The 16,264-nt window shown below is 38.3% G+C and overlaps 1 protein-coding gene across 2 annotated transcripts in view; it reads left to right on the forward strand.

The window, feature by feature from the left end:
• The window catches only part of LOC137479484 (vitellogenin-1-like), a 72,699-nt gene that overhangs the window by 55,931 nt on the left and 504 nt on the right, over positions 1-16,264 (forward strand). For both annotated transcript variants that reach the window (XM_068199978.1, XM_068199979.1), the window contains 14 exons: positions 1,432-1,651; positions 2,528-2,697; positions 3,338-4,249; positions 4,328-4,384; positions 5,197-5,406; positions 6,419-6,625; positions 7,773-7,915; positions 8,434-8,572; positions 9,632-9,767; positions 10,468-10,654; positions 11,057-11,154; positions 11,731-11,825; positions 11,931-12,090; positions 13,296-13,457. In XM_068199978.1, the coding sequence (XP_068056079.1) occupies positions 1,432-1,651; positions 2,528-2,697; positions 3,338-4,249; positions 4,328-4,384; positions 5,197-5,406; positions 6,419-6,625; positions 7,773-7,915; positions 8,434-8,572; positions 9,632-9,767; positions 10,468-10,654; positions 11,057-11,154; positions 11,731-11,825; positions 11,931-12,090; positions 13,296-13,457 (2,896 nt within the window). The remainder of the gene's footprint in view (positions 1-1,431; positions 1,652-2,527; positions 2,698-3,337; positions 4,250-4,327; positions 4,385-5,196; positions 5,407-6,418; positions 6,626-7,772; positions 7,916-8,433; positions 8,573-9,631; positions 9,768-10,467; positions 10,655-11,056; positions 11,155-11,730; positions 11,826-11,930; positions 12,091-13,295; positions 13,458-16,264) is intronic.

The following is a 16,264-nucleotide window of genomic DNA, read 5'->3' on the forward strand; positions in this document are numbered from 1 at the left end:
TCTGACCAATGCTGCTTCACTCAAATAAGTCAGGTTCAATCTAATAACACAAATAGCCCTATAGTAACATTATTTTAAAATCTGGAGTGTAATATATCAAACTTGCATCACTTTGTCTAAAGCAAAAGCATTTTCTTTGGTAATTAATTTTGCACTGCCATCTACAGGCCCATGATCTCTAAAATACTTTGCAACCATTATGGAAGCATCACATTTGTGGGGCAGTCACAAATGTTCCACAAGATGCTCCACTGCTCGACTTATAGAGCCAGATTTAATGTTTATAAGCGTCCTGATTCAAGCATGGAGTGCAGTTTGTGTCATGACTTCCTGAGCCAGGTTTCCTTAAAAGCCAGGATAGACTTTCGAAGATGGGCAGTGCTGTGAAGGCATCACTGTGACAATTCATTCAGACCAACAGAGGCAGGAAAACATGTCCTGTTCTGGTTTCATTGTTATTCTGCAGCTCTGAAGGGTTTTCAGATAAAATAAGAGATGAACAGAGGACAAGAACAGCACTTTCCTATGGAGAAGTCAATAGACAAACGTGCTATCCGTGAGAGCAGTTTCCAATATCCTGGAACAAGCTTTCTTCCGCTTTGTGCCTCTGTGCTGCCCTCCCTGAAAACGCGGCACTCCACAGTTATTCTTAAATGAACAGCAACTGAAAAATGGCACTGAGTAGAGCATTTCCCAGTATCACTAGAAATTCCAGTTTTTTTGGTAGGGTTTATGCAAGGCTGGAATCTTGTGAGACATGTTAAACTGCATAAAAAAAACTAATTGCAAACCTGAATTATATGTGAAATGAAATCTTGTGATTATTGTGTCTTTAGGTATTTGCTTCATTGCTTCAGGAAATCATAGTTTTCATTTCATGGATTTGATTCCAATTTTAATTAATTGTAATTTGTTCTTCTGTAAGCATTGCTTATCACATGTAAATTACATAGTTTTTAGTGGAAATTTCTAATATATTATATGTTTTGACCATTTAATTGATATAGCGTCACATTAATGTCAGACTTCATCTGAGTCAGAATTTTTGTGGACACGGTTGAAAGTCCTGTTATCTGGCACATCAAAAATCAAAGGAAAGAACTCCAGTCACTCTAAAGCACACTCAGTTTTATCAAGAATCTGTTAACACTGTCTAATATTCCAGGAAAACAAAATTAAATATTTAGAATTAATTTGTGATATAATTTCCTACAACCTGAAGCTCTTTTTCCAGTAGGTAGTCTAATCAACACATTCAGATGATAATTTTGTCTTTAAAACCATGTCCTATGTCACTGCCTTGGTATCTCAAATAAACTGGTTAATTCCCCCTGCAGAGTACAGGTAACTGTTACCAAAATATGATGCATAACATGCAGGTATTACTCTCATTTTTGTCTGAGTTAACTTGAAGTGTGTGCTATCCAATAGGGTAGACAGTCTGCAGAGGATGTTTCATCTGGAAATCCCCTTTCTTCTGGACGCTCTTCTTCCCAAAAAGAGCCATTTGCTCAGTCCGTGTGCTTCAATGCGAGTACGTTTGGAGTTCAAGTGTGCATTGAGAAGAAAAGCGTACACGCAGCATTTATCAAAAACCTGCCTCTTTATTACCTAGTTGGAGAGCATGCCCTGAGAATGAGCTTCAAGCCAGGTAAATACAAGTGGGCATAAAAGAGAAAATAGTGGGTGGAGGTGTGTATATACACACACATACATATAGATAGATACGGACGTATATGTACATATATATTTTTTGCATCTTAAGTACCACTAAATCTACAATTAGAGGTACCAGGCCAGCCAGTATTGGCAACAGTCTATGCTCACAGCAGGAATCCATTTCTCCCCCACTTGCCTGAGCAGCAATTTCTCAGCTCTCCCAGCAATGTCACTCAGCGTGGCCAGCGTCAAGCAGAGCTGATCTGTGCCTGCAGAGTGTGTCTGATGCATCCTGAATCATTGGATTTGGGATGTAAGCACGAAGCAATTGGACATGGGCAACAGATCTGATGCAGTGTCCTGTAGCTACATTCTAAAACCCAGACTCTAAAAGGGAATTATGGATTAACCCTGCCAGGATCTAGTCCTTAATGTCTTAATCCATGATCATAAGAAATAAAAGCACAGCAGGCCACTGAATCTAGGTCTCCTAAGTATCAAACTAATGGCCTAAACAGTGGACCATTCTTTAGTGTTCAAGAGTTGAGCCTCATTTCCTGTTTGACATTTAATTCTCTAACCCATGGTTTATATCTTTAAACAATCCAATTCATTTGACTTAAATCTGCTGATCATTCTGTTTATTGACTTGAAAAGAATCCAGTATCATGGTAATATTTTAAAATTTGATTTCCATTAAGTTCTTTAGCTATTAGAGAAAATTTTTAACAAAAGTGCTCAATACCAATAATAATCACTGAACATTTATATTTGAGAAAAAATGGCTAAATAAATTATGGTAAAATCAGCTTATTCTCTCATTAATTTTCTAATAGTAACAGTAATACTAATTGTCATGAAATTTCAGTCTACACTGAGGTACCTATTGAAAAAATACAAGTCACAATTCAAGCAGGAGACCAAGCTCCAACAAAAATGGTACGTCTAGTAACATTTGAAGATCCAGAGGCCCAAGCATCTTCGAGAAAAGAAGCAATTAAAAAAGTGAAGAAAATCCTTGCTGACACTGATGACCAGGTACTGCTGCAAAATTCCACTTCTGGATTTGTGGGAGACATTACACAAAGCTTATTTTTATTCCTTCTACTAAGTAGCTTCCTTTGTTTAGATATTATGCCAAAGTGGAAAATAAAGACAGACTTTTGGGTACACAAGTCTTTCAGCAGGTCTTTTGTTTGCACTCATCCTTTCTGCAAGTGAAAGACATTAGAAGGAGCAGGTTGGTTTTGCATGCTTTTCTGAAAATCTGTTTTAAGAGATAAAATAGCTGTTGTGTGGCCCAAAAGTAGTCTGTTATCTACAGCTACTGCAACTTAAGCAAAATATTCTGACGCCAACTACACAACTTGCCCTGAGATAGGGACAGCTACAGTATTGTTGTTACTGATACCAGTTTCATGTCACTGTGTGGTCAACAACTGCTGCACACACTCCTTACCACAAAAGTGTTTTGGGTGTTGTTCTGCTTATGTGTAGGTTTAACACATTATTATGAAATTGCCTTTGAATTATTGTGATGTGTTGCAAGGATGTTATCAAGCATACACCTTGTCTTCTAAGGCAGCAGAGATTCATAGATGTCTGCATCTGATTTTACTTATGCCATTCTGCAGGAACACAGAAAAATATTTTTTTTTCCAATGTTGCTCTTGACTAGGGGACAAGAAAATACAGGAGCTCGTCATCCAGTGCCAGCAGCGCCAGCGGAAGTGCCGAGAGTACAACGAGCAGCCCCTCCAGCAGCGACTCTGATGACAGAGCATCACAGGGAGGCACCCAGATAAATCTGAAAACAGGGCAGTCCAAAGCCAAAGGAAAGAAGTTCTACCCATTTGGGGACAGTAGTGGTAGCAGCAGCAGTAGCAGCAGCAAAAGCAGTAGTAGTAGCAGCAGTAGCAGCAGCAAAAGCAGTAGTAGTAGCAGCAGTAGCAGCAGCAAAAGCAGTAGTAGTAGCAGCAGTAGCAGTAGTAGTGATAGCAGTAGCAGTGGTAGTAGCAGCAACAAGAGCAGCAGTAGTAGTAGCAGCAAGAGTAGTAGTAGTAAGAGCAGTAGTAGTAGTAGCAGCAAGAATAGCAGTAGCAGTAGTAGCAGCAAGAATAGCAGTAGTAGCAGCAAGAACAGCAGTAGTAGTAGTAGTAAGAGTAGTAGCAGTAAGAGCAGCAGTAGTAGTAGCAGCAAGAGCAGCAGTAGCAAGAGCAGTAGTAGTAAGAGCAGCAGCAGTAGCAGTAGGAGCAGCAGAAGCAGTAGTAGCAGCAGCCAGAGCAGCAGAAGCAGTAGTAGCAGCAGCAAAGGCAGTACCAGAGGCAGTGCAGGTAGCAGCAGCAGTAGCAAAGCATCTGGTATAAAGCATAAGGCTAAGAAGCAGTCCAAGACCACATCATTTCCACTTGCCAGTGCTGCTGAAGGAGAGAGAAGTGTCCGTGAGCAGAAGCCTAAAACACAGAGTAGCAGCAGCAGCAGTGAAAGCTCTGGTGCTTCCCGGTGGCGCAGCAAATCTGAACAAAGAGCTGAGACGAACCACGTCAAGTCCCAAGTTCACAGTGGCAGTAGTCACAGTTCCACAGAATGGGTAAACTAATACTTTGACTTCTGCTAGGAGGTGATCTTGACTGAGCTGTAGGTAATAACTTCTTTTGGAATTTTGCAGGAATATCATCTTCCAAAAGTATACAGTCTCCGCTTCAAGTCTGCTCACATCCACTGGGTAGGTGCCTAATTCAAGTGCACATTGCCATGGTAGCTGCAGCTGATGTGATCAAGCCTGTCACTGAAGGCCTTTATTTGGGCCATTTCCCTTGACCATTTCATAACACCCAATAACAATATTGATGATAAACAAAAAGAGTAGATTTATTACTAATATGCTATTACACTACATCCTTTTGGTGTTGCAGCACTTGCAATTCTCAAATTTGGGTCAGGACACACAAATGCAGCCAAAACTAGGTTAACAAGGTCATGGGGGAATGATAAAAGAGTGTGACCTTCCAATGGGAATAGTTATGTCCACATGGCAAAATCATTACAAGGATTTTTTCAGAAACCAGATTCAGTACACATTATGGCACAGAGGTATTTTTAGCATATATTAGACGGGTGATAATTGAGTGGCTTTTGTAGGTGTTACTTGTACTGCTGTTCTATATCCTGCATGTGAAAGAGGAAGATGATTTATAGTGTTATTCATAAAATTGTATTATCTTTTTTTTTTTTCTGGATATGGATGTATTTGACCACTTATGAAATGTTACTTTTCATTTTCCCTAGCATTAGACCCGAACAGTATGATGATGCAATCAGTGTCTGTGCAATCTTTCTTTCAGCAGAGATGTTGAGGTGGATCCAAGGCATGTGCCAACCAAACATAATTTATATCTATATATGGAAATAAAAATAACACTCTAGATATGCCCAAGTCTGTTACCTATAAAGTGAAGCTGATAGCTCTGATTTTGATATTTACACTGTAAAACTAGAGGCTATCTCATAGATGTTTAACCTATTTTTATTTCATAGCATCCAGATCATAAAGGATCAAGCAGCTCATCATCGTCTTCCTCTGAGCTGGGAAGCAGCCACAGAAACAGCAGCAGTAGTAGTGACAGCAGCAGCAGCAGCCACCACCACCACCACCACCACCATGGAGAAAATTCTGCCCACAACTCAAGGAGGAGCAAAAGAGTCAGCATCCACCACCACAGCCATGGCTCCAGCCTGACACGTGAGGTACAGCTCTGTGTGGTACCCAGAGTAGCCAGGCTTAGCTGGCTGCTGAGCAAGAGCTGTAGATGTGGTGGCACATACAAGATGACAGCATTAGGCTCAGGAGGGACACTGAAAGTAAAGTCTGTAAATTGAAAGTCAAAATTTATTGAGATATTTCCCCCCACAAAAAATTGAACTTTTTTTTTAAATCCCCTTGTGTTCAGGTTTGTCTGTTTCCTTCCCTTCATTTCTGAAGGTATTTGCAGTATGTGAAAGCCTGGATTTGGAAATTATACATGTTGAAGGGAATGTAGCTGTGAGTTAAAGAGGAAATAATTTTCTTTTTCCTGTGAAAGCCCAGAATACAAAATCAGTTGCTTTAGGTAAAAATGAGGGAGAAATAAATAAGTCTGCCTAATTATTTTTAAATGTAGACTGGAGGTCATGAGTGCATGCAGAGTATAACTAAAATCAGACTTTCCATGGACATTACTGATTGGTAAATGTGAAGGCCCATTAAGCACAGATTGCCTTTACCTTTATTATGCACACATAGTATTCTATAATTCTACTGCATAAAGGTATCTACATAATAATAGAACAAATAGCTCTGCAAATGCAGGCAATGTCATGGGAATTCTGCTACTAAGTAGGACTTCAAAATATTTTATTGGTTTGAAGAAACTGTAGTATTGTAAAATAAGTTGAGTGTGTGTATACCACTCTGAATGTCTCTAGTACACATTGTAGGCAACTATTTGAAACATTACCATAATGAACATAATCTTGCTATATGCATAAAGCTAGCTTGGAAGTGTCTTGGATCCCTCATCAAAATAATCACGTCTTTGAACAATTAAGTTTGCAACCAAATTCATCCTTAAATATTGTGGCTATAGAAATATGTACTGCAAACTAAACTGATGAAGGACGAGGGCTGCTGCCTGCTATCAATGCACATTGACTGGACTGCAGGCTCTCCAGTGAATACACAGAAATACTTAAACACAGATGGTTTGGGGCTCTTTTTCAGCACAACTTCCTGGGAGACGTAATTCCACCTGGCATTACGATTGTGGCACAGGCAGTACGGAGTGACAACAAAAATCAAGGTTATCAAGCTACAGCATATGTTCGTTCTGATGCTGCCAAAGTTGATGTGCAACTAGTTGTGGTTCAGCTGGCTGAAACCAATTGGAAAGCATGTGCTGATGCTGTGATACTGCCTCTGAAAGCACAGGTAAGTGCCCAGGCAGCTTCGCACAGAGAGACATCTACAAAGCCCAGAGTAGGCACAAAGAATCTGCTGATTAGGAGTATTAAACAGGAAAGGCATACTTATTTTGAAATGTTTGATAAAGTTGGGGAAGATTCAGAAAATGTTTCACCATTCTTTTGAATAGAAAATAGTGGGAAAAAAATACACACTTCAAAATCTGGCAAAAAATACTGATTTTCAAGATACATCAAAATATAACCAGTAGTAGCATTAAAAAATTAAAAACTGACTTCTTCATCACTATTTATTATTTGTTTTACTATGAGTTTTCTTGTCTGGGAATCTGCCTGTTTTTCTGTATATAATTTATTGACCCCAAGTTTAGCTCAACCAGTTAGAGCATGGTATTGATAACACTAAGGACACTGGATTTGATCCCTGTAAGGGCCATTCAGTTAGGAGCTGAACTCTTTCTGGATGGAGTTGGATGATCCTTCTCGGTCCTTTCCAAGTCAGACTGTTCTGTGATTTCAAAAGACTCATAACTCAAATATACTTACATTGTATTTCTTAGGATTTATGTGAAAAGATAGAAAAAATAAAGTTGGGTAATGGGTTGATGCCAAAGAGAGCAACATAAACGAAAGAATAGGTCCTTACTTTTTTGCATATCCCTGTGCTGTTCTTCCCATAAGCTTTTTTGGAGCAAGAGATGTTTGTGCAAGAGTTTATAAACCTCTGTTTTTTGCAGTTGCAATTAACAAATACAGCATGATATTCAGTATTGAAGAAAGTGGGATGGGTTCAAATTAGGAGGTCTTGGGGAAGGCAAAGAGAAATTATAGTGCAGTCCTCTTCTAGAAGAAAATACATATTGATTAAGAAGTTACCATGTCTAAGGAAATCTCAACATGTTTCAGTGGCTGCTTTGAGACAGGAACACGTATATGTAGTTCTGCACAGACCAGAAAACTTTTTTCCTACTGTGGCTCATATTTTGCATTTACAAGTCAAAATTTCTCTGTGAGACTCTGTTTAGAGTAAAATATTGGAAACATGAAGTATCAATGCACAAATTGGTGAAAGAAAATTTTGCATTTTGAAATGGTCAAGGTTCATTCTGGGATTCTTTTCTGAATTTTGGGTGACTGCTTCCTTGTTTACAAAGGCCAGACTGAGATGGGGCAAGGAGTGCCAGGATTACAGGATAGAAGCAGTGGCTACCACAGGAAAACTGGCAAGGAAGCCAGCTGCACAGCTGAAGGTGCAATGGGGAAAGCTTCCATCCTGGATAAAAAAGACAAGCACAGCGTATGTAATTCATTATTTCCTAAGTTTTCATTTTACTTTTTTACCCTACTTGGCTTTTGAAAAACACTGAAAGAATTGGATGAAATTTTTCAACCCAAACATTCTTGTCCAGGCAGAGCTTGGATGGTAACCACAAGTTCAGTGGTACACAAGCATTTTATGAATGTGTTCTACTTTTTCCACATGTTTCATATTAAATTATAGCCTTCAAATATTTAAAATGTATGCTTGATTTAATTTTCCATATTAAATTATTTTCTATTTCAGTTCAAAATGCCTTTTTGTTTTAAAATGTTCTTCTACTCAGTCTCAAAAAATAACCATTTTAAATAGGCAAAATAAAACCAGTGTGTTTTTTCTGGATAAAATCAACCATTTAATTTGACCCAAAGTAATATTTTCTTGACTTTCCAGTTCTTCCATTTTTTCTTGAGTTTTTGGATCTACCAGTAGTTCTCACCGTCCCATGTGTGCTTTTGTTTATGCACCTGAGTTTGTAACATCTTGTTTATCTCTAGATTCATGCAATACATTCCTGGTGCAGCACTTGTGTTGGGCTTCTCAGAAGTACATCAGAGAAATCCATCTCATGAATTTATAGTAAGAGCAGCTGCAACATCTCCACGAACAATTGATACAGTAATTAAAGCTCCTGAGGTACGTTAAATTTTTATTTTCATTTTCCTTACACTGAATGATTTTCAACTTAGAATGTTTTGACACTTAACGTAAAGAAACAAAAAGCAAAACATTCCCTTTTAGAGAAGCTGCTATATACCTGACTATATTAGGGGGCTGTTCAAATACATGCAACAGCTCCCTTGATTTTGTGCTGCTTTGGCCTGGTGCAGTAGTAAGTTGAAAATCAGACGCTGTAGTCCAATTTGCATTATTTGCATTCTGAGAACAGCAGTGAGGCCAAACTATCTCAAGTATGACTGCTCTGCACTCATACCTTTATGCATTTTTACCCAGTGTGACTAGCTCTTGAATGAGGGTCTCAGAGCAGATAGAGGGGCCTTGAGAACGCTTTGCACTCTACTGCAGCCACAAACAGCATCTGTGTGTGTTTGGCACACCAGTCCCACATCTGCAGTAACCATGCTTGATGTCCTTGTCCACCAAATTCCTATGCACCTCTTTGAATAATTTCGCCTATGGATCTCTGGCAAATTAATAAAAGCCAGCTATTCATACACAGAAACTTGTGTGTCTTTAATCCTCCACAGTGCTCCAGTACTGCAGGATCTTTAATACATGATCATGAGGAAGTTGGTGCATTAGGCATTCGTTTGATTCTCTTGGCAAATATAATTTGTAGCTACAGTGAAGGATCTTACCCCAATGCTGAACATGCTGGTTTTCAGCCCTTAATGGATGAGATTCATTTTTCCAAATACATCCATCATCTCAGTTATTCAACCTGTTAGCTTATTTTTTAAGTCACTCAAATATCACTTAAACTCATCTCTATCAGTTACTTTTCAGTGTTCTTAACAATTTCTCAAAAAGTCAAGTATGACTAGAAGAGATGATAATGATTTCTCACAAAAGCTGAAGGTTAGGGTGCATTCTGCCAAGACTAACACAACTGCAATTGTAGAAATACATCTTCAAGGGGTTTTTTTTCCAGGATAAGAGTGGGGGTTTTTTGCAGTCATATCTTGAGCATATGGTTCAATTTATCTTAATGTATTTTCATTTCTGCTTTTTCAGGTAACACTTTATTGTCAGGGATTCCGATTGCCATTCACTCTGCCCTTAGGCCCATCTCCAGCTTACGAGACTCGAGATATCACTGCCTGGAATTTATTTCCTGAAATAGCTTCACAAATAGCACAAGAAGATCAATGTAAATGTTACTTATATGTTTGTCTCATGAATAAGCAATGTGTGTAGATCCATACCCTGCCATGGCTGGGCCTTGCCTTTCCTTCTAATGATCTTATAGGGAACATAGCATACATCTTTAGCCCTGCTTCCAGCAGTTCGTTCCCTCACAGAGAAGCGGGTTTTTTAGCAGGTGAATGAAAAGGCTTCAAACTGCTGTAAACATTCAGAGCTTGGGAATTACTCCTGTCTTCAAGGACTGGAGGTTGTCTTTTGCCCCTCCTGAGAAGGTGCCAACTCTGCATTGAGAGGCATCAGGTGATGGGCACAAGAGAGTCCACATATTTTCTGTCCAGTTTATTTTATTCCAAAAGGAGCCACGTGAGTCTCTACCTGGTTGGTGCCTAGCACTCCTGTGGCAAATGGGGTTTTTATCACAGTTTGTTATGGCATCCAGTTTCTCAAGAATTTTGTACATTTTAGTCCCTGTTAGCTTGAGTTTTGTGTTTGGCATGTAACCAAAATCAATACTAGTATAGTCTACAGCAGGTAATTATTTTGTAGTGTTCTCATGTCCTTACAGACTCTGGCTTCTGCCAAGGAGGTGAAGTTTTCTTCCTGTTTGCTGGGTAGTTCAGTTTCATAGAGGTGTCTTTTCAGTACTTCACAGCAACACATACAGTGGTCACATCTGCCATTCCTTTTATGGTTTTGTTTTGCAGCCACGTGTGAAATCAGGGAGAGAGATTTCAAAACATTTGATCGTGTGAGTTATTCGTATTCTTTCAATAAAAGCTGCAACCTGGTGGTGGTTCAAGACTGTACTGAACACCCAAAATTCATCATTGCTACAAGAAAGGTTGATCCTCAATCTTTCTCAAGAGAGGTTCACATAAATACAACATCAACGTAAGTGTGGTTTATACTGAGGCTTATAGGTATAGGTATAAAGTTTCTCTGGGAGTTACTCTGGGAGTGGGAGATACCCAGTTTCTAGCTGAAACTGGTTTTCAGTGAGACATATGGGAAAGACAGAATTTCCAGAAGGGATCCTTGACTGAGGCTCTATGGTGTAGTTGCTCTTGTCTTGAATTCCACAGCCACCAATATCTGATAACTTGCTCACTGAGTTCTCACGCTGTCTTTTCTTTAAAGGTTGAATATTAAAGCCCACAGTCCCAAAGAATTTTGCACTTCGGAAAGAAAACTGCTTGTTCATTCATTCAAATTCAGATAGTCACAAATATCTATACTTTTCCCATTTTAAATTAACCACTAATTTATTCTATTTTATTTTTGCTTTTTCTGAAGGAACATCACAATCTGTCCTGCCTCAAATTCATCTCTCCTTGTGGCATGCAATGAAGAACGAGTTCTATCAAACAGTGGAGGTTCTGAGTATGAAAAAGGTAAGCTGTGATACCCAGTTTTCCAGGACTGACCTGGGAACTAAATATCAAGATTTTATAAATTTCACAGAAAAATCTCATTGTAAAAAAAACACAAGTGGAATTAATTCAAAGAGAAAACTAAAGACTACTTTTTTAAGTTTTGTAGTGACTCACATTCATGTTTCCTACAGTATATACACACTTACTTTCCACCAGCATACCTGACAGGTGAACAAAGCCCTTTCTTATTATATACCCAGGCTGGTGATTGCTCAGAAAAAAAGTTCATGCTATAGTCAAAGAGAGATGCTTTAATTCAGACATTTAGCTGGAGCACCACCACTGTCATTATCATTTCAAAATTTAGCAGACTGCATACAGAAGTCAGTTCCAACTATAGGTAACAGTAGTAGAATATTTTTGAAAATATATTATTTCTTCTATTTTTGTGTTTCCTCTCCATTTAAATATACATATTTAACTGTAGCAGTAAAATTATCATTGTGAAGGAAAATGCATTGTGGTGGGTTTTCTGTCATACAGTTTCTCCATTAATTTAAGATGATCACTGTATGATTCACCATCTTTTTACAGACAATGTTAAAATTTATAAAAATGGAAAAACAGTTACTGTGGAAGTTCCAGCACTCGGGCTGAAGAAGGTGACTTTTGATGGTGTAAATCTTGAGGTACTGCACTTACTTTCAAGGTTACTGCTTTCTTTCTGCCTAGTACCTTGCCAGTGTGACAGACCAGCACTTCAGCTTTCACTACAAAGGTGTGCTATTTTGCAGGTTACAGTTGCTTCATGGATGAGAGGAAAGACCTGTGGAGTTTGTGGTAATAATGACAGAGAAAAGGAAAATGAGCTCCTCATGCCAAACCATAGGCTGGCACGCAGCTCTTCTGCGTTTGTTCATTCATGGGTATTGCTAGAAGAAACCTGCTCTGGTGGTGAGTGGATCTGGAAAAACTTTATGCTTGGATAGATTATGATTTCACTTTACCTCTGCTGACATCTAGAAAATATTTTTTTTAAGCAGTAGATAACCTTTTACTTAGAAATAATAGATACCTTTCACTTAGAATTTTCATTAGCCATATGTATCCATTTTAACTTTATTAACCACTCACTGTTTAAAACACTGCTTGAGAATATAGAGAATTATACTCCAGCAAAAGTCTTTGTCTCATGTACAATTCAATGTTAAATAATTGAAATTTATTTCTTACACTGAGTAGCTTTTTTCTTGAGAGGCAAAATCAACCCTAATCTCCCTCCCACTGAAAAAAAGTGTGATTTTCACCATTGTACCAAAACAGTTCCAGCTGTTGTCCGCAGACTTAATTTCACCACAGAAGTTGCAGACTATGAATGCAGTGTCAGATCCTACACTTATGTAAATTTCCAAAGTGCAAAAAAAATTCATTTTTGTTCTGCACCATGTGAGGGTGCAAACTCGGGAAAATATTTAGAACTACTTCCACTGTAAAGAGCTTCATCTCACACCTAGCTGGAAAAATAGTGTTAAACTCCCATAATATCAATACAGTTTTGTTTGGTAGGTCTCCATTTACCTTGGACCTGAAATAATTTTATTGAAGTTAATGGTTGCTTTCTCCTTGACTTCAGTGGCAGCAGAATTATGCTTATCTGTGTGTCAGGAAACAGAGCCGTAGCTGGGATCCTGTTAAGTTACATTATACCTTTCTAGTGAGATAATTGCAGCATTATAAAAATCATCCGATACAAAAATTATCCTTGTTGTTATTAAATAAATGCTGCCCTACTTTTATCCATTCACTGCAGTTGACATTTTTCCTAATGCAATGAAGTAGCCATTGTGCTTGCCATATCTATTCTTAATAGCTTTCAGACATGAGAGGTTATTTTCTGTGTATTATGTAGTTCTAAAAAACTGAGTATACATGATTCCATTTGGGTTCTATTGTGCAATTAGATTTTAAAAATAGCTCCCCTTTCAGACTCTTTCCTCAACTTATTATTGTCCTATCTTGATAACCTCGCTACTGTGAAAATGGTTTGTCAGATACCTGTGTTTTAATAAAAGCTGAAGAGAAAATATGGACCTTTATTATTACAAGGATCGATTGGGATTTATTTCTACAGTTTTAACTACCTTTCCTTTTCCTCTTAGGGTGCAAGCTGCAGCGCAGTTATGTGAAGCTGAATCGAAATCCTACTATTGATGGTGAGGAATCTACGTGCTACTCTGTTGACCCAGTACTGAAATGTATGAAAGACTGTACTCCAGTCGAAAAAGCTCCAGTAAAGGTTGGCTTCCACTGCTTCCCAAAAGGTACAGTATTTTTCTCCCTCTGTGTGTCATGTACTGCAGGAGCTGTCAGAGCACTCGAAAGAACAAAACACAGCACAGCCATGTACAGACCTGTATTTTGCTCTGGCTCCTCTCTGAGCTGCTGTTTTTAATCCCATTAGTATTTGCTATAACTGCTGACAGTGCTGGCCAGCTAAAAGCCAGGTAGCATCATCTGAGAAAAACATTTGAGGATGTAAAAGGGGCAGCAGCAATCAATAAAATCACAAAATAAAATTTGTCATGTCTTCAGGATCTCCATAAAGTTGAAATAAGCAACACTGAGTCTCTTTATGTACATTACAGCCTGCAATTTTGTGTAGACCAGGGCAGGCAAGGCAATTGAAAGTCAGTCAGGTAGTGTGACAGGAGTGCTGTAATTAGACTACCATGCTATGCTGCTGTGCAATACATCAGCAAAAAACACGTTGCTGGAAGTTTCTGTAGATTGTTCCAGAAAATGGTTTGGTTTTTAAGGTATTTTATACACACATACGCATGCCCCGAATAAAAAAAAATAAAATAAAATAAAAAAAAAAAAAAAAAAGAAAAACAAGAAACAAAAGACCACAAACCTTTTTCTCATTTCGTTTATACCAGGATATGAGACATTGTCTAATACAGTTTCACACTGAAGTTAGGAAGTCATGAAAGGAGAATCCAACCTGGAACCTACAGATATTTCATGTGCATTCTTTCCTAAGTCTTTTAATGAATTACCTATATAGCTTACAGGGAGTTCTACCATTAGAAGTATCTATAAGTATCTATTGAAGTGGTTTGTTCTCTGTTAACCATTGCTGGCCAAATCCATTGTTAGCTGAGATAATCCAGTGTGGTTTCACTGGAGCCAATGCACCCCTGTGTTGAGTAGTACTGGAAAGGACAGGGTAATTTATGTCTGAATTTAAACATCTGTGTAGAACTTTGCACTTTGCTTGTGTTATTAATATCTGCAATTTGCTGAATCAGCCCAGAGAAGCAGACAGGATCTCTCTATAATAGTCAAATATCTGCAACAGCCTATTCAACAAGAAGCACAGAGAGAGTGTTAATAGTTTTCTGATGGCTCCCTGAGATGAGAATAGACACATTATTTCATAAATAGAAAAACCCACCCTCTACAAAAATCCTTCCAAAATCTTGTTATATCCATGTTGCACAGATTTCTGTTGTGTATCCAAGTCTGTATCTCTGAAGTGTCGTGACCCCAGACCACTCACTGCCTTAGAATATTAAGCTATAATAAAGCTGTCTCATTCTCTCACAAAACTTTTTGAGAAAAGAGGAAAATCAGAAAAAAAGATGTTAGTTGTTGCAGCCAGTGCTACTTTCAGAGCAACTGCAGGCTTCTCTTGTTCCTTTACTGAAGCAGGGACTGGGAAGTCTGTTTGCAATACTTCTAACCAAGGCCTTATTTGTTTGTTTATTTATTTATTTATCCTGAAGAGGAAGCATAAAAAGAGGAGGAGAGGGAGGAGGAAGAAAAAATATGCCATTTATCATTCTTTAGCTTACTAAATTGATTACTTTTTCTTAGGCTAAGGATCAATAGGAATACAAGGCCAGCACTTAAAAACTATCCTTTTTCGTTCTTTGTCTAATGACTTGGAGAAGTCGTAGAAGCAGTAGAAATCTTCACCTTTCTCAGTCTAGGACCATGCATGCACAGGACAAAGAACTTTTCTCGACTCTTTATATGAGAATTCAGAGATGATAGTTTGTTGTTTCAGAATTCAAGGACCCCATCACTGTCACCAGTGGAGCAAGGATAAAATTAAGTACAAGAATGCATAATTTCTCCTGTTGTCCTCAAATCAGCAAGACTATGCCCTTAGGAACTTGACTGAGGCAGGCATCACTCCAAGTTTAAGTCCACATATTGGTTTATATTTCAAACATACCACAAGGCCTACACCTGGGGATCAGTTACTCAGCCACAATCCAGTTTGCAAGGAAATCATTTCCTACATGGATATGAATGTGCTCAGACCCACAGTCTGCCAAGAGTAAGAGGCGTAATGTATATAAAAAACAGAATTCAGACATTTTATAGCATTTCTCATTTCACAACCTGAAAATATAATGTACATTTTTAAAAGCATCTCAGCATCTTTCTGGTAAATATTTATTATCCAGTTTATCAAATCCTCCACTTAATGTTGGACAGTAACTTAGCCACGGAGAGTGTTAACCTTTCAGAAGATAAGTGACTGATGCAACCTGAACTCATACAGCAGTGTCCATATTTCCCTGTGATGAGGGATGGCATGTTAGAAATGTACTGTCCAACTAAGGAATAAAACAAATGGAAGTAAAATTATAAAAGCTTTACACATTCTCATTATACAAACTTAATCTAAATGGATGTCCTAATAATCTTCCAGATGCAATGATAAACCTCCAACTAGCTAGGAATATTTATTGGGAGGATGAATAACATTATTCCATTTAGATTATTTCAGCATTAAGGAATATGGCTTATTCAAGCTGCTGTTGATAAAGCAGTGTGGTAAGGTTAATACTGCAACTGACAATTCTCTGCCAGATTTCACAATATATGGGAAACTTTAATTAGAAGTTTATGAACCTCTGAAAATTCTCCAAAGGGCTTACCCTTCAGAAATGAACTTCGACAAACAGTCAGCAGAAATACCCAGTGATATGCAGCACTAACAGAAGTGATTGCTGATTGGAGTGGTATGTGGTGGTCTTACACTGACAGGGGCTACCTCCAGCACGTTCATAGCCTTCTTTTGTCTTTGTGCTTCATGAAATGCAATTCATTT

The sequence above is a fragment of the Anomalospiza imberbis genome, chromosome 9, assembly GCF_031753505.1.
Source record: "Anomalospiza imberbis isolate Cuckoo-Finch-1a 21T00152 chromosome 9, ASM3175350v1, whole genome shotgun sequence".
NCBI lineage: Eukaryota > Metazoa > Chordata > Aves > Passeriformes > Viduidae > Anomalospiza > Anomalospiza imberbis.